Consider the following 26,560-nt stretch of genomic DNA (forward strand, 5'->3'; position numbering starts at 1 on the left):
GTGTCCTACAATGCAACTCAATTCAACTCAATTCTGACACTATCTACCTGGAGATAGCATCAGATTCCACAGGTTGAGAGTTCAGTCTACAAGACTGCCCCGCCCCCCTTCAGATGGCAGTCGCAAGCCCAAACTGTTACTTGTGCTTCTGACCCACCAGCTACAAACTGGGGATCCCAAGGACCCCCTCCAACTCAGAATGCCAATTGCAAGTCCAGATTAACTGTACTTCTGATGGACTGGCTGTAAATCTGAGGTTCCCACGACTCCCTCTTTGGGTTCAATTAATTTGCTAGAGTGCTCACAGAACTTACAGAAATATTTTTCCATACTAGATCACTGGTTTATTATAAAAGGACACAACTCAGGAACAGCCAGATTGGAAGTGATGCATAGGGTAAGGTAAGTGGGAAGTGGGGAGAAGCTTCCACGCCCTCTCTGGGCCTGCCATTCTACTAACACTCCATGTATTCACCAACCCAGAAGCTATTACAACCCTTTCCTTTTGGGTTTTTATGGAGGCTGCATTACATAGACATGATTGATTAAATCATTGGTCTTTGGCAATTGATTCAACCTCCAGCCCCTCTCCCCTCCCTGGAGGTCAGGGCATAGGGACTGAAAGTTCCAGCCCTCCAATCACATGGTTGGTTCTCCTGGCAACCAGCACCCACTTTAGGTGCTTTTCAAAAGTCCCCTCATTAACATAACAAAAGACACCTTTATCCTTCTTATCACTTAGGAAATTCCAAGGATTTTAGAAACTCTGTGCCAGCAATGGGACAAAGACCAAATATGTATTTCTTTATTGTAAATCACATCACATACTTGATTCCTTTTTAATGCCAAATAATATTCCATTGTATGGATATACCACATTTTATTTGTCCATTCATCACTTGATAGACATTTGGATTGTTTCTACTTTTTGGCTATTATGAATAGTGCTATTATGAACATTTTTGTATGGACATATGTTTTTAATTTTGTTGGGTATATACCTAAGAGTAGAATTGCTGAATCACATGGTAATTCTGTGTTTATGTTTGAGTAACTGTCAGACTGTTTTCCAAAGTGGCTGTACCATTTTACATTCCCACCAGAAGGGTCTGAGGGTTCTAATTTCTCTATATCCTCACTAATACTTGTTATTCTCTGTTTTTTTGTTTTTGTTTTTGTTTTTTATAGCCATCCTAGGAGGTGTGAAATGGCGTCTCCTTGTGGTTTTGATTTGCATTTTCCTAATGATTAATGATGTTGAGCCTCTTTTCATGTGCTTATTGGCCCTTTAATATCTTCTTCTTTGGAGAACTGCTATGCAGATTCTTTGCCTGTTTTTAACAGGGTTATTTGTCTTTTTATTATTGAGTTGTAAGAGTTTTTATACGTCCTGGATACCAGTCCTTTATCAGACACATGATTTACAAATATATTGTCCCATTCTATTAGTTGACTCTTCTGTTTTCTTTGTGGTGTCTGTAGAAGCACAAATGTTTTTAATTTTGAAAAAGTCTAATTTACTTATTTTTTCTTTTATTGCTTGTACTTTTGATGTCATAACTAAGAAGGCTTTGCCTAACCCAAGGTCACGAAGATTTGTTCCTTTATTTTCTTCTCAGAGTTTTATAGTTTTCTTATTTATTGTTTGTCTATGATTGTTGATGTCTATGATCCATTTTGAGTTAATTTTTGTGTATAGTATGAGGAAGGGGTCCAACTTCATTTTTTTTTAACGTGAATAATAACTTCTTACACTTATTGGCCAGAATTGTTATATGGCCATATTTAGCTACAACAAAATAGAATGCAACCAGCAGCAACTATCGTAGCATATACTGTTTTTACTTTTGACTCAAAATAGTATACCACTAAACTTCATGAAGAATTAGCCTAACCTCTCTGAAATATGAATTTGATCAAGAAACATTCTGTAACTGACTTCAAAAAAGACTCCAAAAAAAAAGTTCTCTGGATTTTATTTGTTAATATGGTTTTCCTGAAAATAATGCTGAAAGCTGAAAAGGATTACTATTTATTACAATTAAAGAATTTATTTGACTCTTTCTTATGCCTCCACTTAGCTATTTGCCCACCATCACACACATACACACACGTTGTAGGTTTTGTCTGCTAACATTACATTTATATTTAATGGATTTGTCCCTTAAGTGGAGGTGTTGTTGGCCTCTCTACTAAAAAACAACTCTTAGTATTCTCCCTGGCTCTTGGGTCATAAAAACTTCTGAACACTTCTTGGTAAATTGTTATGTATGAGAGGTAGGATGTTTAGTAGCTTTCAGTACAGGTTCAGCTCCAGAGCTTTTCCTTCATTTTATTCTTCTAAAGCATCTTGAAGTTTATTCACTGTTTCCTGATATTGTTCGGATGAGTTGCATTAGTAACGTGGATCCTGGGTGAGCTTTCTCCCAGGCAAGTCAACAAGCTCAGTGCTCTGAGGGATGGAGAAAAGCATCACTTCCCTGCCTCCCCCTCTCCACAGGTCATCTTTTCTAACCTCCTAATGGTGTTGGAAGCTGTGTACAGATGGTTTGACAGGAAATCTGTAGGTGTTGGTTACTTTGCTGATTTCTATGGAATGTCCCCTCTTGAATTTCATGGCCTCTTTGGCTGTGTAGCTCTGGGGTGCAAGATTGATGTTTGATGATGAAGTGAAACCTAGGTGACTTCTGAGGTTCCATGAATGCGTCTGCCTTCGCTCTGTCTCTTCTTGTCTTTCCTGCTCTCCTAGATTGGGCTGCTTTTGCTAACTCAGTTGGTTAGAGCAAGGTGTTTTTGAAGACTTGGTCAAGGCCTAACTCTATAAAGCTGACTTCTTACAGAGAAAATAAAATCTGTGGTCCTAGAGGAATTCTGAATCCCAAGTAATTGTTGAAGACATGTGGAACTGATCACAATGTAGGATAGGTATAAATACTTATAAAAATAATGCTAATAACCAATATTTGGAACTTAATACGGTCCAGGCAGTTATCTTGGTGCTTTACATGTGTGAACTCATTTAATGCATAACAACAGTAAATTGTATTTTAATGCTCCTTTTCATTTTACAAAGTGTTTTCACATTTACTTGATTCTTTTTTTTTTTTTAATTTTTAAATTTTTTTTTAATTTTTTCCCCCAAAGCCCCAGTAGATAGTTGTATGTCATAGCGGTACATCCTTCCAGTTGCTGTATGTGGGACGTGGCCTCAGCATGGCTGGAGAAGCGGTACGTCAGTGCGCGCCCGGGATCCGAACCCGGGCCGCCAGCAGCAGAGCGCGAGCCCTTAACCGCTAAGCCACGGGGCCGGCCCTACTTGATTCTTATTAAAACCCTGTGATATGAGGCCAGAGGAGACTAGGGAGACATGACAGCTAAATGTGATGTTTCCCTGGAGTGGATCCTAGAACACAAAGAAGACATTAATGGAGAAATTGGTGAAATCCAAACGAAGTCTGGAGTTTAGTTAATAGTAATGTATGATAGTAATGTAAGATGGTAACTGGGCGACAGCTATACAGGGACTCTACTGTCTTTTTCTCTGAATCTAAACATATATATAAATCACAGCTTTTCTCTGAATCTAAAAATTATTCCAAAATAAATAGTTTATTTAAAAGTTTTTATTATCCCCCATTCCACAGATTTCTACTGTTTGAAAGGCTGACTTGCTGTATAGCATACAGGGGAGTTGGTGAAAAACCAGGAACCCCTAGTCCTTGTATTCCTAGTTCAGTGTCTGTATTCAGTTCTGCCTTGGTAAGAATGCATTGCTTTCCATGTCATCCTCCCAACAGCCTTTCGAGAGTTGGGAGATAATATCCTCATTTTACAGATAATGATCATTGTGATCCATGTTCACTACTGGAAAAAGAACTCAAAAATATTTTTCCTATTGGTTTCAAATCAGTAGTCCTTCCATATGTGAATGAAGAATACAGTACGTATATTTGGGCTCATTTGATTAAACCAATACAACAGAAACCTCATTATGATGAATGATAGCCAGGGCCAAAGACAGTTGTTTTGCAGAAAAATGATGGTATAATGTGGTCTTCCATGACCTCTGACACTGAAATCTGAGAAGGGGCAGAAAATAGAAACATAAGAACTGCCCCCATCAAATTCAAATTCGTTCTGACAATATGGTAATTGTGAGGCTAATGATGGTAAGCCAGATTCCTTACCCTGTAAGTGAAAAAGAGAAGTAGTGTTCAGTTTCTTTCAGCTTGGCACTTTATTTTAAAAATAGTAGGGGACTTTAAGAGATTTATTTAGAAGTCTGAAGAACCAGGCTTAATAACTTGTGGTCATCTTGTTATATTTTGGTTTTTGAAGTTACAGATTCTTCCGCCAGATGTGGAATTACCTGAGCACGCAGGATGACGTATGCCGTAACTCTTTTCGGATGCTGTATTCACCAGACTTTCTCTGGTCTGTGGTCAGTGCCTGCCCAGACCTGTGTTTCAACATCTCTCCTTTTTGAATTTCATGGTGCTGTTGCTGTCAGTCTCTGGATCTCTTTTCCAGCAATTCATATTTCTAGCAGATGTTCTGTATATCTGAGTTCAGTTCTGTAGATCTCTTTAAAAATTTTTCTTTGCTCACTCTAGGTACAAATTCTAGCAGCTAAACTTTTTTGAGGAAAACCATGTGCCTAGCATGTACTTTCCCTGTAAACTTGGTCCTCACAGCTGTTTTAAATAGATACTGGTTTCTTATTTTACAGATGAAGAGCCAGCTCAGTGACCTTAAGAGACTTGCAAGGCCACACAGCTCCTACATGATAGAGCTGAAATACAGCCCCAGGGTTTTCTGACTCCAAAGCAACTAGGCTACGGTTTAGCTTGCAACAGAACCATTCTGTAGGCCAGTGGGTCTAAGTCCTGGCTGCACATGAGACTCACCCGGGAGGCTTCTAAGAAGAACCCATGCCTGGGCCCCACCCCATACCAATGAAATCAGATTTAAGTCAGAATGTTAGAGTTGAAGGTACTTTAGATCATTCATTCTGCCCTTTTTACCCCCACATTTTGACATTTTATCAGTGGGTAAGCTGAGGCCCCAAGTCACACAGATGTCAAGTGTCAAAACCAAGACCAGAACGTAGGTCTCTTGGTACTGATTCTAGAGTTCTTTGCATACTCAGATCGAATAAATATGTTAGAGTATTTACTATGTACGAAGTCCTAAGCATGTGTATAGTCACAGGTGAGTTTGTTTATCTGTATGTAATATATAGAAATGTGTGTGCATGTACATCTGTGTGATTTTGAAAATTGATATTCATTTGTGAGAGAGGCAGTTTTGTATCATGCTTGAAACCACAGGCTTTAAAGCCAGACTGCCTGGTTTGAATCTTGGCTTCACTGCCTCTTAGCTAGCTAACCATGGGCAAGTTACTTAACCTCTCTGTTCTTTAGTTTCTTAGAGATAAACTGGGGATAATAGTAATACTTACATCATAGATTAAATGAGCTAGTGTATGTAAAGTGATGAGACAGTGTTGATACATAGGAAGCACTCCATGAGTATTAGCTATAGTAATGTATGAGTGAGGTGTACTCAGCTTACAGCTTCTGAAACTCGAGTTATTGCATCCATTGATTGCAAAAGAATTATAATAATGATTCTGTTTATGTGATTTTGTTCATCTGTATCAAATCCCTTTCTCCTAGCCTTAAAGAAATTTGTATACCTTTCTGTAGGCCCTTAACAAGGTCTATACTTTCATGCTTCATAGCCCACACACAATCTTCTAGCCCTCTCCTGGAAAACATGCTGATGTTCTAATTTATTTTCTTCTTTATCTCTGGACTCGCTATTGGACCTCACTATTTAGTGAGACCCTTTATCTCTGGGCTCACTGTTACATCTCAGCTATATTCAGCAATGACTTTCTGTGTGTTTTGTTAATAAAGTCTTGGGCTGCCAGAGGTGTTGCTCTGATGCAGATTGATATATGATGTCAGTCGTCTCCAGGTTTGTCTGTCTACATGCAAAATGGTTCTTGTCTCTTGAGGGTCATATGCAGTTGATAAGCAGTATTATATATACTATTACATAATAATTCAAGCAGAAAATCTTGAATTATTTTCTCTGGGACTTTTAGCGACGATAGTAGTCTGTTGCGTGGGAAGAGTTCCACCTAGAGTACTCAGAATATAAACTGAGGCCTGCATCTGATCTCTCCAGGGTTCTAAGCATTGTTGCATGAAATAAAAGGAATCTGTTACACAAACACTACTTCAGTCAACAGGCATGGAAGAATGGATCCAGTTATAGTATCATTAACTACCATTTGTCAAATGCCTTTAAAGGAGCTCTTTTTCTTTCTTTCTTTCTTTCTGCTTAGAGGTATTAAGTTATTACATAGAGTCACAATCAGATTAAGGATACCAGTTGACCCTTCAAACAAAGCAAAAATTAGAATTTGGGGTGAGGTGGTGTTTGGAAATGAGGAGATAGAAATCTGAGCTGAAATGAATATAGCAAGCAAGATTGAGTCAGGAACACAGGAAGTTACATAAGTCAACTCTAGTCATTTGAGACAATAGAATAGGCTCTCTTGGAAAGTAGTTTCCTACTATGGGAGATCTAAGGCTGCCAAGGATATAGTGAAGGCACCTCCTAGGGAAAGCTGGTAGCTGCCTAAACAGGTCCCTAGTAAGGTAGCTTCTGCTTTATGTGTTCAGAAATTTAATCTTAATAAGTGGACTTAGGATGCTAAGTCACGCTAACATATTTGACTGAAACTAAAGAATAAAATCAACTTGCTAATTTTTAAATTTTCTATTTGAAGGTGAGTTATATGGGAAACAAACTTAGACATTGCTTCATGAGTGTGGATTCAGAACAAGAGGAGTTAGTAATGAGATTTGAATATATTCTGATCCTACCTTCTGCTGATAATCCAATTTATCTACCCTTCAACAGGAGGACCTGCCTCACTGGGGAAGTTATTGTACCTTACAGCACCCCCATCCTCTTCCTCTTGCCAGTGCTTATTATCTCTTTAACTTTTTTCTAGGCCATTATGGCTCACCGTCCCTAACTACCACTAAATACACACATATGCACACAAATTTATTAAATATGTTAATACTTTCAATCAAATTATCTCCCATCATCCTGGCCTGGAAAGATCTTTCACTTTAGGGTGACTTGACATATCTCTGCTCTCATCTGTGTAGGTCAGTCATTTCCAAATTCCCAGCAATACAGCACTGTTTCCCTGGTGTTAACCTGTCATTTGGAATATTCAATGAGAAGTGGGATAACTATTCCTTAGAATATTACTAATGGGATTATTTCATTAGAAGGATAACTGGAACAGATGACCTTTAATTTCCAACCAGTGGTAAAGTAATAATTCTTCTACCTCTGTAGGCCTCGCTGATCCTGGAAGGTCTCTTTGAAACCTAATGTGTTTTCTCACTTTTTACGAATCACCGCTACTGAAATTCAACATGAAAATCAGCTTGGCGTATGTTGTCAGTTGCTGTGTGTTAGCAATTCCATTACCTACCTCTGTTTCCCTACATATACTCCACATTCCAACCAAACAAAAGTGCTACTGTTTCTCAGACATGCTGCCCTGTGCTGCTTCTCCACCAAAGCTCCCCCAGCTATTAATCAAAATCTAATCCATTCTTCATGGGCCAACTGAAGCTTTCCGTTGTCCTCTAACTTCACCTAATCTCTGCATGGAGCCTCCACAGCACTTTGCGCTTCTCATGGTCATTGTGTTGCATCTTGTTATTATGCACTTTTATTTTCCGCCTGACATTGTGTAAGGCCTTGATGGTAACAGTTTATTTGTTTTTATATGACTTACGATGCCTGTCTCGTGCTTGTTTTCATTCATATCAGGATATATAGCACAAGTATAGACGCTAAGGACAGTATCAGAATGTTAAGGGGAGGCATGGTTATATTTAATTTAAAAACTCAGAATAGAACCTATATACGATATCTAAAAGAAATGATCAGAATTCAGAGTTAGTTAGGGAAACTTGAACAATAGAATAAAAATCCAGCGAAATATAATGGGATTAAGGAGTGAATAGAAAGCAAGGAAATAGAATTTAGTGTAAAGTATTATTTCAAGTTTTGATGTTTTGATGTTCAGGAAAGTAGTTTCAGAAGGAGATGAGGGTCAAGGAAAATTGTTTGTTTCTTGGAGAGGTGAAACTCAAACATTTTTTAGGCCTAGAGGATAGAACTAGACAGAAATTAAAGATTCTAGAAAGGATATAATTGATGGGGCATAATATAACTGAGGGAAGAAGGGGAGGTAAAAAGAGCACAGGTGTCAGGGTGAGGTCTGGGGAAGGAAGGGTACCTTTTTCTCTGAGACAGAAAGAAAGGCAGTAAGTGTTAAGGTAGGAATGCTGAGGGCCTTTTTCCCATGCCTGTTTCCCCAACGTAAGAGGATTCATAGTCATCTGAGAACAAAAAAGATACAGGCAGCTAAAGGACATGAGAAGAGCCGAGGTTTATTGCAGCTGACTCATGAAAATGATCTTGTTTATTTCTTGATATCATCATTGTCTGTCTTCTTCCACCAGGTTGTAAACTCCATGAAGGCAAAGATTCTGCTATCTTGTTCATCACTATCCTCAGCACCAAAAAATAGTGCCTGGCACATTGTTAGACACTCAATAAATATTTGTTGGGTGAATGGAGAATGAAAAAGGGAGCTAATTGCACATACTTGAAATAATTGCTACTGTCTTTTAGCTTTCAATAAATGTGCAGACCATGAATACACTATGTTAATTGTCTCAGGACAGCTGTGTCATAAAAACTTGTCTAGAAGCACTGAGAAGCATAGAATGGTAATTATTGGATTTTTCCATGCTTAGAAATTGGTAGGACGGGGACTAGGGCTTTAGAGTTTTAGCAATATTTGACCAAGGATTGTAAAATGATATGTAGTACCCTAGTACTCTGAAGACCCTTTCATTAAGCAGAATCTTGATCAATGATAGCTTGGTAGATATGGCGTTAACTATTAGTTGCCTACCCTCTATGTGGTCTCCTTGTCTTCCTTAGGATTTATGTATTGTTAGAAGTACCACTGTAACCAGCTTAAAACTACATTTCCCAGCCCTCCCTGAAAATAGGTAGTGAGATATAACCAGAACTCATTGGATGAGATTGCTGAGAAAGCTTTAAAGGAGGCTGACCTAAGAGAACAGGCACCTTTATGCACTTTGCTCCTTCCTGCTGCCTAGAATATGAATATAATGGCTTGGAACCTCAGGGGTTATATGTGAGCATCCGGTAACCTTGAGAATGCAAGCCAGTGCAGAGGATGCTGGTACAGAATATAATTGTGGAGCTGCCATATTAGGCTTCCTGCAGCCTTCATATTTTGAGACAATATAAACTATTTTGTTTAAACTACTGTTATTTTGGGTCTCTGTTTCGTTCAGTAGAACCCAGTTGATTAGAAAGGAAAAACTGAAAGGAATTAAGGGACTAGAGACCTCAATGTGGTCAACTGAAGAGCAGGTTTAATGGGAATAGGGATAAGAGGTTGAGGTCAGAGAGGGCTTACTAAGTTTGAGATGGGTGGGTAATGAAAGAGTCTAAGAGATGGTTGTAGGTTGCTAAAGTAGAATGCTGGTGATGTTCCTGGAGGAGAGAAAGTCGAGGAAATTATATTTGTGTACACAGATAGGTAACCAAGAGGTAACCCTTCGATTAGACCATTGTTAGAGTTTTGACTCATGGGCCACCAAAGATCTATCTATGGATCTATCTTAAGGACTCCAATTTGAGATACACTACAAAATATTATTTTATTGTATGGCCTTGTTGTCAAAATGATTTAAGGCAGCTAATAAAGATACAGACAAATTGTGAGATTAAAAAAAATTAAAAATAAGAAAATGGGACAAAGGGAAAATATGGTAGAAGAACAAAATGGAAGCAGGAATGAAGTTAGAATGGTAAAAACATGTCCACGAGGTTCTCTATACCTTCTAGATGTATTGTAGGCAAGAAATTTTGGGTCAAAGCTTGCTAGCCATCAACTTGAAAAATGTTATAATATTCACGGGAGCAATGGGATAAAAACACACTATGGTTGTTCAGGAAAAGCACAAATATTCCTTTTACTAAGACTATTTTACTTAAATTATGATTTTATATGACTGAATTAAAGAACAACATCAAAATTTCTCTTTTGTATGGGAGGAATATAAAGACGGTTTTAAGGAGAACCACAATAACCAAGTTTACGTCATCCCCCAATATCGAGGTGAAAAGAATACGTTCAGTCGGGTAGCTCCCCCCAATACCGGTTACTTGAATATGTTTTCAGGATGAATGTCTTTGCCTAGACATAGCTAGAATAAAATTTCTCTTTTGTATGGGAGGAATATAAAGACGGTTTTAAGGAGAACCACAATAACCAAGTTTACGTCATCCCCCAATATCGAGGTGAAAAGAATACGTTCAGTCGGGTAGCTCCCCCCAATACCGGTTACTTGAATATGTTTTCAGGATGAATGTCTTTGCCTAGACATAGCTAGAATAACCAAAAGACTAAAAATAAGACATGTCAAAAACATTGATAGGAATTAAAAATTTTAGGCTTAGGAAAAACTATAATGTAATGTAATGTAAAAATTAGCCTTAGATGTTACCTTTTGCTGTCTCTGCCAAACACAAATAAAGACTTAGATCTCAGCATGAAGGTTAGTGAAGAGAAAGATTATTGTGGTTGGTGGTGATGGTTATTAGGTATCGGAGGGTTCGCTTAAGTGGAGGCTATCTTTTCATCAAACCTTGAGGGGAGGAGTGATCTTTTGCCTTTGAGAGGGGAATTGCTGGGGCCGGCCCCGTGGCATAGCGGTTAAGTGGGCGTGCTCCGCTGCTGGCGACCCAGGTCCAGATCCAGGGCGCGCACCAACGCGCTGCTTGTCAGGCCATGCTGTGGCGGCGTCCCACGTAAAGTGGAGGAAAATGGGCAGTGGAGGAAGATGGGCACCGATGTTGCTCAGGGCCAGTCTTCCTCAGCAAAAAAAGAGGAGGATTGGCAGATATTAGCACAGGGCTGATCTCCCTCATACACACACATACAAAAATTAAAAGTGGAATTGCTCTAAGATGGGGCTGTAGTTGGGGGCAAGGAAGGAAAAGACTGGAAGACTTCAAATCCCTTCCATTCTTAAGACTATGATTCCAGATTATTTTTGCTGTATATTTGTGAGGATTGTTACTTTTTTTTTAATCAGTAGTCTGGCAGATGTCACACACATGCCTTTGTCATTAGTTATTGTTTGAGTTTGCTGACAAAACGCAGAAATAGTAAAATCATTAATTTAGCTGAAGAATCCAGGTATTCAAGATACTGTCTAATTGGAGTCTACAAGATGTTAAAGGACTTTCCAGACTATTTTAAAATTAAATTTGCCTGAATTCTTCTAAATGATTTTGCAGATTTCCATAATAAATGTGGCAAACATTTCTCTTATGGGATGTAAATAATCAAACTCTGTTGCGCTGTAGAGTAATATTATAAAGCACTTAGCTAATCAGATTGTGAGAGTCGCTCAAAATTCCTAACCATGTAATTTTTGCATAGAGAGAGGGTGCTTCATGCTGTGCAATTAACTGGTTTTATCAGCTATAAATTTGGTTGTTGCTAGCTGCCCTGATGGCCTAGTGCCTGTGGAGAATTAGATCTTGGTTCTTGACTTGATCCTGCACAATTGAGTGTCAGGAAGGCATGGAAATCTGAAAGTGGGGGCAGCGGCTGAGGCCCTAAGAGGGAGTTGGTGAGGAGTTGTTTCTCACGCTTCTGTAACTAACTAAAGAGAGCTTTGGAATTTTCTAGGCCTGTTGTAATTTTTGGATGTTCTATAAACTGTGTTCCATTCTGCATTCAAATTAGGTTTATAAAGTAAAGTGGGACGGTTTAGTGATTATGAGCAGGGCTTTGACATCAGACTACCTGTGTCAAAAACCTGGCTTTGCCATTTACTGTGCCCCGGCAAGTTCTTAAATTTCTCAGTGCCTGGGTTTCTTCCCCTGTGAAAGGGCAATAACAGTTGGCCCTAGTCTCCTTGGGTGCTGTGAGGATGTAAAGGTTCAGTCTCCATGAAGTGCTTGGCCGAGCTCATAGTAGGCCCTCAATACGTGTTAGCTATTATTATAGAGGAGTCTGCAAATTGGAATCTCTTTGAACAAGGACAGCTTTTAATAAAAAATGTTTAGATAAAAGGACTGATATTTTTATTGGAGTTTTTTTTAAACGGGGGGGAGAATACATTAAAAAAGGCAGAGGTAGGAGACCTAGATTCAAATTTTATTACTGACATTTATTAGGCTCCTGGAAAGTGAGCTTGAACAAATCATATCAAAGACCCAGTTTTCTTAACTCTTAAATACAATAAGATATCTAACTTATTTGTGAGGGTCAAAGAAGATAAGTGCTTTGGAAATGTTAAAGTGCTATATCTAGGTAAAAACATAGATAAACATGGAAAGTCGAATATAGTAAATACATGAAGCTAATTAAAACAAGCAAAATATAAAAGTAGAATCCACTGCTGGAAGAGATCTGAATTTGCCCATAAGCTTGACTTGACTGACTGATAAATTGATTATAAAGGGAGGGGAAAGCTGGCAGAGAAAGGAATTAGCATTGGTTGAGCACCTAGCGTTTACTGGACACTGGGGTAGGATTACTGTCCCTATTTTACAAATGAGGAGACTGTGGCCCAGAGAGGTTAAATAACTTCCTCAAAGTCACCTAGCTTATAAGTGACAGAGCCAAGATTCGTGCTCAAGCCTGTTTGACTCCAGAGGATGTCCTAGCACACCTTGGTTAATTACCTCACTTAAGATCAAATATTTATTGAGTACTCACTCTGTGTAAAGTACTGTTAATGCATTAATTTTGTTCTTTCACGGAAATGGATAGAAATTTAAAGCGTGAAGGAATCTGGAAGGTAATTTTGTCCAACCGCATCATTTTCTAGGAAGAAAACAAGGTCCAGAGTGACCAGGTGGCTTTAGGGCCATCCATTTTGGAACTAGAATTTAAATTTCCACTCACCTAGTCCAGTATTTGATTAAATTATATTGCTTTTCAGTTTTTTAGAAAGCATAATCCTTCATTAGTTCATACTTCAAGACTTATTCAAGGGCTTTCTTTGCGAAGGTTTTCTGTGTAATTTTAGCACCAAGTGATCTCTTTGATCAAGTCACATAAATCATTTGCTAGAAAGCTGGGCACTTGTATGTGCTTTTGTCACCCAAAATGAATACAGGTTGTTTACAATATATTTGACTTTTTCATGTGATCACAGTGACATTCTGTTGTGAGCACGATGAATATAAAATCTCTTAGCCTTTTTAAGAGGTATCTCTTAAATCCCTGTTCTTAAGTCTTCACTATCTGTGTCATTCAGTTTTAGCCACCCTTCCATCCTGCCAGGTTAGTCTGCCTTTAGTTGGCTGTGTACTTAACTAGAGAGCAGCCTGGTCTCTGGAGTGGCTGCGAGTGGTGAGTCTGCTGCAACCCACCAGGAAAACCATTGAGCAACAGAGACTTCCCAGCACTCACATGTTTGTAGTAAGTCCCACATGGCTCCATCTCGGTTGTTCATGAAGAGTGAGCAGAATGACTGGTTTATTTTTTAGTCTTAGTATTTCTAGCCATTTTCCTTCCAAAGAAAAGTCTTCATGATATCAAACATCATTAGGAATATAGGCTGTATTATATTATGGAACCTAAATTCAGTTCATTTAGCCTTCTTTATTTCCCTGAATACCTAAAGGGCAGCATTTGAAAGAGAACCTACAGAACTGTGAGGTTTGCTGCTTGTCATGTGACTTTGTCAGTGACTGGGCCTCATTAAGCCTAAAGTGACTCAAAGAGCATGACCTGTGTGTGACATTCCAGTGATTAAATACAGGATTGAAAATCATCCAAGCCTACTCTTTAAGTTGTTCTCATAGTACTGCAGTTTTAGGAGGAGAGGGACTGGTTTTCCATCTTGCCATACATGTAAGAATTGAGTCTTTATTTTAGGAAAATGCCCCTAGCCATGATACTCCTGGGGTAAAAATGCAATGAATTAAACAGGATTTTCTTGTTTTCGACCCCAGTTTTTGTGATCTAATGCATATAAATCTCTTGATTATTGAGATTGAGCATTCTACCTCAATTATCTTTATAATCAGATCCTGAAACAGAAGGGAAGGGAAGTTCTACCTATGTCTTGCCTGAAAGAGCTAGGTGTTTTGACCTTACAGTTTTGTAAATGCTGTTCTGGGAATTTCTAAATCAAGAATTTCCCCTTGTTTCTTACCTTTCTGCTGCTAAGTACTATAGTTCTGGCCTCTGCGGTGATAAAGATAAGAGGTATGCTGTACTCAGAAGACCAGTGGCTGTGTCTTTTTGAACCTATCCTGTTCATTAGAGACCTGGTTCAATTGCTGTAGACTTTTATGACACTGGCCCAAGCCTAGGAAGAGGAGTGTCTTAGTCCATTCAGGCTGCTGAAACAGAACACCAAAGACAGGGTGGCTTATAAACAACATTGATTTCTCACAGTTCTGGAGGCTGGGAGAGGTCAAGGCATTAGCAGATTCAGTTTCTGGTGAGAACCTGCTTCCTGACTCATAGATGGCCATCTTCTCACTGTGTCCTCACATGGCAGAAGGGGCAAGAGAGCTCTTTGGGGTCTCTTTTATGAGGGCACGAATCTCCCTCATGAGGGCTCCACCCTTACAACCTAATCACCTCCCAAAGGCCCCACCTCCAAATACCATCACACTGGGGATTAGATTTTCGACATATGCATTTTGGGGCAATACAAACATTCAGTCTATAGCAGGGAGCCTGCTTGAAATAAAGTCTCGCTCCTGAGAATCAGGACCCATCTGTCAGTGCACAGTAGAGGAGCGCCTGCCAGTAGAGCAATGGGTATGGAAAGTGCAGACTAGACAAAAGGCTGGCTTACCTGCACAGGTGATTTTTGAAATATATGGTAAATGTATTGGGTAGAAAATTGGAAGTGGAAGGTTTAAGACTAAGCAAACCTCTGCACTCTGAATCTGCAAAAGTACAATGATGAGGCAAGGGCATGCTTGGAGAATAGCCAAGCAGGAAAGGGCTCTCAAGAAACTGTGCTCATTTGACTGCCTTGGACTGCAGAGCCTGCAGGAGGCGAAGTGTGGTCGTCCACGGCTTCATTCTGAAGGTTTAAATCAACAATGAGCTCGTGAACATAAATTGCAAATGTGGCTTCTACTGTGGTTGTATAATTGATTGACTGTCATTCTTAAGAAATAATCGCCTTAGTAACCCTTATGCGTGTGAAAGAACAGAGTGAATATGAAGCAAATCCACATCCTTTGGCGTTTTACTCTTCTCACTGTGCTGTTCAGAGTAAACATTTACTAACATGGTCTCTCTATAGCAGTTATTTTAGCACGCTAAATATCATTATCAAGTACTGTTTGCTGGTTCATCCTTCAAATACTTGAGAGTGCTTCCTGTATATAAAGTATCTGACCTTTCTCCTCGTGTGGTATCATACTAGACATTTTACAAGATGAGCAGAGTCGGAAAGGCCTCCCTAAAGGGCAGCGGGCCACAGGAGCACACCTAAGGAGGGCGAGGAAGATCACTTAATAAAATGCTGAGCCAGATGCTGAGTAGGCTGCAGTCAGTCTAGAGTGCACTCAGCTCCAGCCCCCACATCTCTGGTCTCAGGGCCTCTCAGAACCTTCTTCAGGAGAAACCCAGGTGGACACTAGTTTCTTCCAGAGCCACATCGGGAGAAACTCACAGCTCAGAGGTTAACTAAACTAGTTTTTATGTGCCCAGGGTAATCCTGGGAAGGTAAGCGAAGAGTTTTACTTCCTGATCCAATCCTAGGGAAAGATCAGAATTTCTCTGCAAATAAATATTTTTTATTTTATATTTATATATTCTGATCATAGATATTACATGCATGTATTGCTTTTTCTGATCAAAAAATATATAGGCTTATTGTAAGGAATTTGAGAAATATGTAACAGTTTAAAATTATTTATGATTCTTTCTGCTATCTAGAGGTAACCATAATTAATATTTCATTTTATTTCTTCTCAGTCTCTCTCTATATACATAATTTTTATTTTTTAAAAATGTGGGAGCATATATCTTCTTGAACTTTGGGGGAGTATCCTGACCCTGGATCATATTGGTATTCTGGAGACAGAGCTGTCTTTGGAGAAAGCCTTTGACCTTGAATGCACAGTGCAGTAAGGAGACTGCTTCTTCTGAATGATTGAATGAGAGACTTTTCTTTCTTTTACCGTCATACTCTGATGGAATCATAGAATCTTGGAATTAGTGAGGACCTCAGAGATCAGAGTCCCTGGAGTAGTGTTTTAAATACCACACGCACCAGAGGGAAAGAAGGAGCAGTTGACATTTGTGGACAGTAGGAGCGTACCTTGGATTTTCTATACCTACTGTCCTTGTTGTCAGTACCACATCACAGGCAGAAGGATGGACCCTGTGCGGCACAATCCTGCTGCTATTAGAGGGTAATAGCTGTAGACAACCAGGGACGAAGTCCTGTTCCTAATGTAAGATGTAAATGAAGCCTGCCAGCCTAGTGATGTGGGTCTTCATAAACTATTGCTTTCATTAGATTACTGGCTATAGATCATAGACAGTAGAGCAATAGAGTGCTCTCAGTATCTTTACTTTCTTTCACAAAAGGAAGTGAACTAATTTTTATTTATAATATATTTATTACATAAATACATATAGGCTATATCAATAGAATATAAAAAATGTAAAATAAGCTTTAAAAATGCAGAATCTTTAAGGATTCTATGGCAGCTCTCCAAAATTAAAGAAACAAATTGAAATTTGGGATTACGTTGAAAAAACTTCCAGTTATAAAATAAATAAGTCATGGGGATGTAATGTACAGTATAGTGATTATAGTTAATAATACTGTATTGTATAGTTGGAAGTTGCTAAGAGAGTAGATCTTAAAAGGTCTCATCACAAGAAAAAAAATTTGTAACTATGTAAGGTGACAGATGTTAACTAGACTTATTGTGGTGATCATGTCACAATAGATACAAATATTGAATCATTATATTATACACTTGAAACTAATATGTCAGTTATATCTCAATTTCTTTAAAAAGGCAATTTTGCCAAAATAGAAAAAAAAAATTTTGAATTGAGGCAAAGGGAAGATGAAGATACTAATTATTTTAACATCTTATTTTAAAGCCGTTGGAAGTACTTTAAAGGAACGGAATTAAAACTTAAATTCCCTTAAACTTAAATTTAGTTAAATTATGATATTTGACTTCTCCTGTTCTCTCTGATTGAATCAGCCATTTGGAAAACTGTGTGCTGATCAACTTCTGGAAACATAGCAAACTGAGCTAATGGCTCCTCTCCCCACATAAATGTATAGAAATGTCAGATAAAATAAAACTAACAAAACACCTACCTCCTCCCCATCTCTGTTAACAAATGAAAACCCCTGTAAGTTTTCCTATAAAGAAAGAAGAAAAGAAGTAGGAAGGGAGGAAAGGGGTGGGGGGGTGGCGGGGGGAGCAGCCCCAGCTGGAAGCACTAGGAGCAGTCACGGATCTTACTGCAAACACATCTGCAAAGACAGTTTGTACTCTGATAAGGGCATTGCTATTAGACATTTTTATGGCTAGACCTGGGGTCACTCCACTTCTCTATCATATTGGGACCCTTTATTTTCTAGAGTCTTTGAGCCTAAGTTAAAACTGTTGTAGTTTGTCACAGGTTTTGCTTAGATCCTCAAGTCCTCATCTAGAAGACTACATGTTTATCCAAAGGATATTTAGACCTTGGGTTGTGTAACTTTGGGATGATTATTGTTTGTATATATGTATATGCACTGTGATCATTCATCTCTCCCAAAGTCTAGAAGAGCATTTTTAAAACTTTTGTTTATTGTGGTAAAATATGTATAGCATAAAATTTGCCATTTTAACCATATTTAAGTGTACAATTCAGTGGCATTAATTACATTCACAGTGTTGTACAACCATCACCACTATTTCCAAAATTTTTTATCACTCTACACATTAAGCGATAACTCCCCATTCCTTCCTCCCCCAGCCTCTGGTAATCTCTCATCTGCTTTTTTTATCTCTCAATTTGCCAATTCAAGATATGTCATATAAGTGGAATCATACAATATTTGTCCTTTTGTGTCTGGCTTATTCACTTAGCATAATGTTTTCAAGGTTCATGTGCATTGTAGCATGTATCAGAACTCAATTCCTTTTTATGGCTAAATAATGTTCCATCATATTTATATATCACATTTTGTTTATCTGTTGATCAGCTGATGAACACTTGGGTTGCTTCTACCTATTGGCTATTGTGAAAAATGCTACAGTAAACATTAGTGTACAAGTATCTGAGTCCCTAGAATAGTGTTTTGCAAACTGAAAAATGTATAGATTCTTTATATAGAAATATTAAGTCATCTGGATTTCCACTGTTGACTAAAATTATTATTTCAGTGTAACTTAAGTATACACAAACATAAAATTAAAAATAAACTCCTTATGCTTATAACTCATAAAATCAAAACCAATTTTTCAATTAAATAAAAATAAAACCATAAAATCAATACAACTAAAATGAACAATTTTCATCAAATTATATTTGCTGAAAATATAGTGACTTTTGTTGATTTTAATAGTGTTAAAAGATATATTTACATTTTTGGGGGCACACTGGACCATTATTTTAGCCCTCATCATTATGTTTCCTTTCTTAACAGGAAGGACTTTTTCAAACCACTAATCCATTATTTTGATGGAGAGTCTATTTGCTAGAGTATCCCAGAATACAAATGATGAAAACAAAATTGAGAGAAAAATTATTGGGGCTGACCTGGTGGCGCAAGCAGTTAGGTGTGCGCGCTCCGCTGCAGTGGCCCAGGGTTCGCTGGTTCGGATCCTGGGCACTCACCAACGCACCACTTGTTAGGCTATGCTGTGGCGGCGTCCCATATAAAGTAGAGGAAGATGGGCACGGATGTTAGCCCAGGGCCAGTCTTCCTTAGCAAAAAAGAGGAGGATTGGCATCGGATGTTAGCTCAGGGCTGGTCTTCCTCACCAAAAAAAAAAAAAGAAAGAAAGAAAGAAAAATTATTACTGCATATTTATTACAACTGTTTCATTAATGAACTGTTGGCAAGCAGGTGCTTATAAAGGCAAATCTACAGAATACATCAGCTTGCCATCAGATACTGACTGCTACAGCACAGGTTTTAGTCATTTGGTTAATCCCACTGTTATTTCTGTTGGAGCTTGTTTGAATTGCTAACATCATGATATCACTTGGCCATCATGATACCACTTGTTTATTTAGTCTATCTCTGTTTATTATTAGCCTATTTCCATGAAACTAGAACAGCACTCTAAAGTAGTATGTTGTTTTCGTGTTGTTAAATCAAATTCTTAGTTTATTAAATTAGAACCTAAAGTCTTATTCCATAGAAATGTCTTTTACTTGCAAATTATACTGCGAGTATAGTTTTCATAAGTGTAAAAAATTAAAAAATGAGCACAACAATGGGACACAAGGTAATGGTTGTTATTTTGACATTAGCATATGCCTACCCAAGAGCTGTTAGACATGCTTGCAAACACTTGAAAAGATAAATTCTGTCTCTCCGAGGTATCACTTGGTGATATCTTAAATGTAAATATGAAAATTAGCTGGAACACTGAAAATCCATGTTGTGCTGAATTATAAAATGGTCATCCAAGGATTCAGAAGATTCTTGTATTTATTCTTTATTAATACAGACATTTTTAATGGTCACAGAATTTAGATACCCCAAAGAATACACCAAAACGTACCAAAGGATAGCACTCCTTTCTTTTGCAAGTACTGGTCTAAACATTAATGCTCTACTCACATTCAATTCTAATGCTTTACTCACAAAGAGTTGATCTGCCACTTAAACATAGGGGGTGCTTATGATTTCAAGACTTCACATAAACTCTATTTTTACAACAAAGTTCATTTATTATTTCTTAATGAGAAGTAGAATTGCCATACGGGCGAATAATTGTATCACCCAATTAGTGATTTTCTTCCTACTGGGAAAACTACACTGTGAGAGGAAGGTTGCTTGATGAGCACAGAACTTCTACACACAGTAGACACTCAGTGAGTGTGAAGGAATTGTTCTGATAGCCCCCTTCAATATCTATATTACCAAAAGAAAAACATTGTCAAATCAAGCTTGATAAATGTCTCATCCCATCAATGATAATTTTCCTTTCTCTTGATTCCATATTGACCCCATGCCAACCCTCAAACTTCTGTTTTCTATCTAGTTAGTTATCTGACCTTCAAAACAAATTTTACAGTGTTTTTAATGAAATCTCAACTCTTCCTATGAAAAAATATGATAACAACACATTCATAGTGTGCAGATTCCCAAAGGGAGTCCCCTTTCTGACCAAGGCTTCTCCATTTGTCCTCAATTGCTGACATTCTTCTTGATGATCCCCTTTCTGGAGTGGGGACTTATAAATCTCTTTACTTACTGCCAATAACATGGCTTTCATTTAAAAATATTAAATTTTTTTATATTTAACTTACACGATTGTGTACCTAATTGTATTTATAATTCTTGATTAGTCATATTCTATCTCCACAAAAGTAATAGAATTTTAGTGACTACATGTGATTTAGTTAATCTAGAGAACATCTTTCTATAGATATTAGCGGAGATACACTGTGGTATCTCTGTTTTTTCATTTTAAAAATTAAGTTTATTAAATATGATCTATTTTTTACCATGTCACTTCTGCAGTACAGTTTTCTAGTATTTAATACATTTCAAAGTGTAAATACCGTATGGCTTCCCTCTCAAATCACCACCAAAGGTCAAGAATCCACCTTTATATCCTTTCCAGTACCTTGCATATGGTATGAGAGCAATAATATATTTTGAATGAATGATTAGATAAATAATATAAACTGGGTATTACCTGAATCTATTCAAGTAATAGTTAAGAAACCCTGTCTTAATTTTGTCATGACTATTCATCCAACCGATAGAAGTTCAGTCTTGCTGCAGTCTCCCAGAAGAGACACTATGCAGGAAAAACATATCTGACTATTAGGAAGAGGGCTTTTACTGTAAATAAATATGGTATCTCCCCTCTTTAGTCATCCTCCTCCACTGTCGGTCATGCTGGCTCGCCAGTAATCACCTCTTGTTGCCGCTTCAACCCCATTTCCTTTTTACATTTTCAGAAAGTTTCAATAGAAATTCTTCAAATTTCAAGAATGCTACTAAAGACAGAGTTTTATCAGCATCACCTACTTGTTGAGCACAATATGTCTTTGTAAATGTATGTAAAAGAGAATTGACTAGGAAACCTATTTTATAAGACTTCTATAAACGTGAAATTTTATACAATTTTGTATTTGATTTTTGTACAGGCAGAAATCCTCAGTGTCCTCAGTCACAGAAACATCATCCAGTTTTATGGAGTAATTCTTGAACCTCCCAACTATGGTATCGTCACAGGTAGGATCTTCTTATTTGACTTCTTTCTTTCCCCAATTACCTGGCTTTAGATTCCTTAATATGCTAAAATGCTTAATATTAGGTTCAGTCATGAATTGTGTGCTACTGTCAGATGTCACTTTTGTTGCTATAAAGCATTAATAAAACTGATTATATCAATATAATTAAGAATAGTGTTTCCACTTCTACCCATGTTTAATTGTGCTAATTATATCTGCGTAAATGCTATTTAAATGCACTCGCAGCTGCAATACCAATATTTAAGGTGCCGTTTAACTAAAATTTCATTTGATTAGTTGAAATGAGCGATGTTTTTTGTTACTGTGACCTTTTACAAATTAAGATTTCTCGAGCTATTCGTGTCGTAATTCTTTGCAAGGCATTTTAATCCCATTAGAGCATTCTTTCTTCAAGGTCTCTGACATGAGAACAATATTTTTCAGGTTTGGTCATCTGGGTTGGTAATGACCTTGATCTAAATTACCACATAATTTGGAGCAGGAGTTTATAACTGATGGAAATACCCTTTCCAAAAAGGAGCACACAGAAAATTTTGCCATATAAAAACAGAAAGACCGTATTTTTAATACTTTATCCTCATATTTGTATAATCCAATGAGCACCGTTAGGTCTACAATAAATATAATGTTCAATTTTACAATAAATAACTTTGATCAGCTCTTTATCATGGCAGTTCTTTGATTAAAACAAAACAAACAACAAAACCTTTAAAGATTAGCCCTGTCTTCTTCTACTGTAGTGGTAAGAACTTGGATTGCCTTTACAGAAAATAACAACAAAACACCCTCAATAAAAAGAGTTGGATTGGATACTTTCTTATAAATTGTCTCACCTAATACTTACAATAACCCTGTGAGATAGGTAAAATAATTTCTGTTTTACGAATAAGAAACTAAAACTCTAACTTAAGTAACTTTCCCAAGGTCACCCAGCTAGTGGTGGAACCAGAGTGGTATAAATTTCTCAGATTGATTTGATACAGAAGCTTCTCTGGTATGCAAGCTTGGTTCTGGAACGCTGTGCGCACACTGCTTCTTAAGCTCAGAGGGACATGGTTGCTGTTATTTACATCTTCTGATGCAAGCAGTTTAACATGCTTTTACTCTGATAAATAGCATTTTTACCTAAGTTCTTAAGTGGAGGGAGTTTTATCCCCAATTAGCTATCTTCGGATCCATGCCTAAAATCGGGTTTGTGGCAGTTTTTATCTTGAGCCTATACATTTCCTATTAACCATTCCAAGAATGGTTTATGTTGTTAGGGTGTAAACCATGCTTAACCTTTTAAGTCATATTTCTGGTTTAAAGTTAAACTCTGTGTCTGACCCAGTTTCCATATTGCTCCTCCTTTCCTAGTCCATTGTATTTACTTTCTACTAGTTTATCTTAAAAATTTGAATCCAGTTTTCTGATCTTCGTTTGTGACTTATTTTTATCTAGCAGATGAAAGTGTGATGCTCCAAAGAGATTAGAAACTGCTTCTTCTCTTGTACCCTTGATGTTTAATGCTATTGAGGGGAAGATCTTAGCTTTAACTAACTCAATGGCCTATTCATGAAGTTTTCTAGTTTCTTGAGGTGAGGATGAGGAGTAGAAAAGGGACTTGAGTCATGGTGTGAATTCCTCTTTCCAAGAGTTTACTTTTCAGTCCCACAAACGATGTGACATACATTCATTCTTAGCCAACATATTCAACCCAGTCTTCTCATCCAAAAGAGGGAGAAAGAATCCAAGTAGTTGATGAGTAAGTTTGATTTTATTTAGTTTTTTTTTGGACTAGGCATTTTCTTATTTCATGCACCCCTCTAGCATTCTGTGCTCTTACCTATACCTACCCAAAATCTTTGGTATAATTGATTAGTTCTTGTTATCTATTTCCCTGTAAAGCCACTAAGTGAGCAACTGTTAACATTAGACATTTCTTTAAAACAACACAAGTTTCAGAATTGTGAGGTAAGAGTAAATTGTGTGTTTATAGCTCTTTTATTGACCTATGAGATCAATTATTAAAAACACCTCTTAGCCAAGTTTTGGTGTTTTAAGATGTATTAATTTGATAAGATTCTCTTTGTTTCTAGGGATAATAGTTTTAATTAAGTATTTGTTTATAAGTTTCTACCAAAGAAATGTGTGAACTTTCAAAAAACCTTCTGCCACATTAGGATCAAACCATGCTTTGTGCATGAGTAGCAGTACATATGCCAAGTGAGCCAAGTTTGGGAGATCAGGTGGGTTGGGAATGATAGCACTTACCCTGCCTCTTGAAATGAACACACATAAGTCTGAGTATGGGGAGGTTGAGAGAGCAAGAGAGACAGACAGGCACACAGACCTTGCCAGCCTACCTAGCTCCCCCCTTTAGAACCCTGTCGTCTTTCTCAGATGTTGGGGTTCCGAGGGGGGAAACTTGAATCCATTCCAACTTGAGTTTATTTGTTAATAGAAAAGTTTATTGCAGCAGGCAGCTGTTGTCACTCATACTGAGGACTTGAAGGAATGATTTATCAGAGTGACGGAATGGAATGAACACTGGAATGGAAACTGGAAGATGAGAGATCTTGTCTTGATTCTGCCAAAGCTGCATGGATGAGTCACTGATTGTCCAAGTCTCAGTGTTCTCATATGTGAATGAAGGCACTAGAAATAGATGATTTCTGGGTGAGACTGTGTATGAGTATGTGTGCACTTGTGCATGTGCGTTTGCTGAAACTTTTCATCAGACTTATAAAACCTGCTTATAAGGGGACCTGGGGCAGAGGCCAAGAGGCAGCTGCCACTTTATTTCCCTTGGGAGGGAAGTGAACATCTTTCCCACAGATCTACAAAGAAATGCCGTGACTAGAACCTTAGACTCCAAAGTCAGAAGAAAAGACACAATAATGGATCATCTTTTCTTTAATCTTTGGAAACTTCTTAATTCTGTACTACTCCTATTCTTCCCTGGGAGAGGAAAGAAGGAGTTGTTAGATACTAGATCATGTACCTCTCTTGTAACAAGCCAGATTGGAGAAGAACCCTGCATAAAGTATCTGGAGGCAGACTGGGTCCCAGGGTTCCAGAGGAGGGTGGTTTTGGATCTCAGAGGCCTAGGCAATCACATCTTTGTGCTCTGGGGCTGCTGTCACCTCACGTTTATTATCTATTCCACATTACCTCTTATCACTAGTCTAAGAGAGGATGCTAGTTCTACACGATTCTTCAACAGGCCCAAATTCTCATTAAGCTCAACCATGGAAAACATATTAATTTTTAAGTGCCCCATCTCATTTCCTTTAACTTGATCTTGATTTATTTTAAGCACAGACACATCTAGTTTGCATGCTTTGATCTTGTGTTGGTCAATTAGAAGCAAGTGTCATGTCTTGTTATAACAAATTCCAGACATTTGCCCAAATTCGTTTGTTCTATTAGTCATAATCCAAACTAAGCTTGGACCTCGTGATATTTTATTATAAAGAGATTTCATGATAATGGTATTTGTTTCAACAATAGTGACTATATGTTTACGTTTTTCAAAGCCAGTTATTGTTGCCATAAAGCTCAAAGGAAAAAACTATCTTAGAAATCAAAAGGAAATGTTTAATTAATGTGGTTCTTAATGACCCTTTTTTGAAAGAATTAAAACAAATACTTTATGCTAAAGTCCAATAAACTACTTTCTAGGAACAAATTAAGTGATTCGAAAAGTATAACCATGTGTGTATATGGTGGGTCCTTAATTTCCAATGAGAAGACCAAAAGGATGAAAGAATTAAATGCCTTTTTAAAATGTTTTACCTACCCACATATTTAAAGATCACATTTTATATGAAATAATGTAATAATATTGCCTTTCTTGCACCCTCACATTCATGAAATAATTTCATTTAATAATGTATCTTCTACATCCATATTTTTTTCATCATGAGAATCAGTTTTTAAGTTATCTTAATGTGGCTTTACGAGTACATCTCTTATGGAAAAACACAATGCTGTGTGTCTTCTCTACTCTCAATACTCTGCTTCACTTCAGCCACCTCTGATCACCAAACATGTGGTACTTTTTCCCACATCGATTCTGTGACACCAGCTGGATGTCCTACAATTTAACTCATTTCTAACATGATCTACCTAGAGATAGCGTCACATACCACAGGTTAAGGGTTCAGTCTCACAAGACTTCCCTCTTCTGAGGACAGATGCTAATTATCAGTCCAGGTTGTTACCTGTGCTTCTGACCTACTGGCTGTACATAGGAGGTTCCCACGATGCCCTCCTTGGATTTGCTTAAATGCTGAGGCAGCTCACAGAACTCAGAAAAACAGTTTACTTACTAGATTACTGGTTTTATTACAAAGGATATTAAAGGATAAAAATGAACAGCCAGATGAAGAGATACATAGGGTGAAGTGCAGAAGGGTTCTGAGCACAGGAGCTTCCTGTCCCCTTGGAGTTTGGGGTGAGCCATCCCCCCACCATATGGATGTGTTCTTGTCTACCATTCTGGAAGCTCTCCGAACCCCATCCTTTTGGGATTTTTATAGAGGCTTCATTATGTAGGCATGATTGATTAAATCCTTGGCCATTGGTGATTTTTAACCTCCAGCCTCCCCCCTCCCCAAACTTTCAGCAGGGCGCTGAAAGTTCCAACCCTCTAATCACATGGTTGGTTCCCCTGGCAACCAGCCCCATCCTTAGGGGCTTTCCAAAAGTCACTTTATTAACATAACTCAGATGTGGTTGAAAGGGGTTTGTTATGAATAACAAGATACTCCTTTCACCTGTATGGCTCTGGAGCTGTTTCAGTAACTGAGGACAAAGACCAAATATTATACAAAAGATGCTCCCTTTGCTCTTATTGCTTAGGAAATTCCAAGGATATTAGGATTCTGTTCCAGAAACAAGATGAAGACAAATATGTATATTTCTTAGTATAAATCACAATATCACAAATCATCTTCACTGTAGTCT

At 37.8% G+C, this 26,560-nt stretch overlaps 1 protein-coding gene across 2 annotated transcripts in view; it reads left to right on the forward strand.

The window, feature by feature from the left end:
* The window catches only part of MAP3K20 (mitogen-activated protein kinase kinase kinase 20), a 172,137-nt gene that overhangs the window by 56,367 nt on the left and 89,210 nt on the right, over window positions 1-26,560 (forward strand). For both annotated transcript variants that reach the window (XM_087435401.1, XM_004426630.3), the window contains exon 3: window positions 21,503-21,590. In XM_087435401.1, coding sequence (XP_087291527.1) covers window positions 21,503-21,590 — 88 coding nt within the window. The remainder of the gene's footprint in view (window positions 1-21,502; window positions 21,591-26,560) is intronic.

This window comes from Ceratotherium simum, chromosome 9, assembly GCF_057802395.1.
Source record: "Ceratotherium simum simum isolate JZ-2026a chromosome 9, ASM5780239v1, whole genome shotgun sequence".
Taxonomy (NCBI): Eukaryota; Metazoa; Chordata; class Mammalia; order Perissodactyla; family Rhinocerotidae; genus Ceratotherium; species Ceratotherium simum.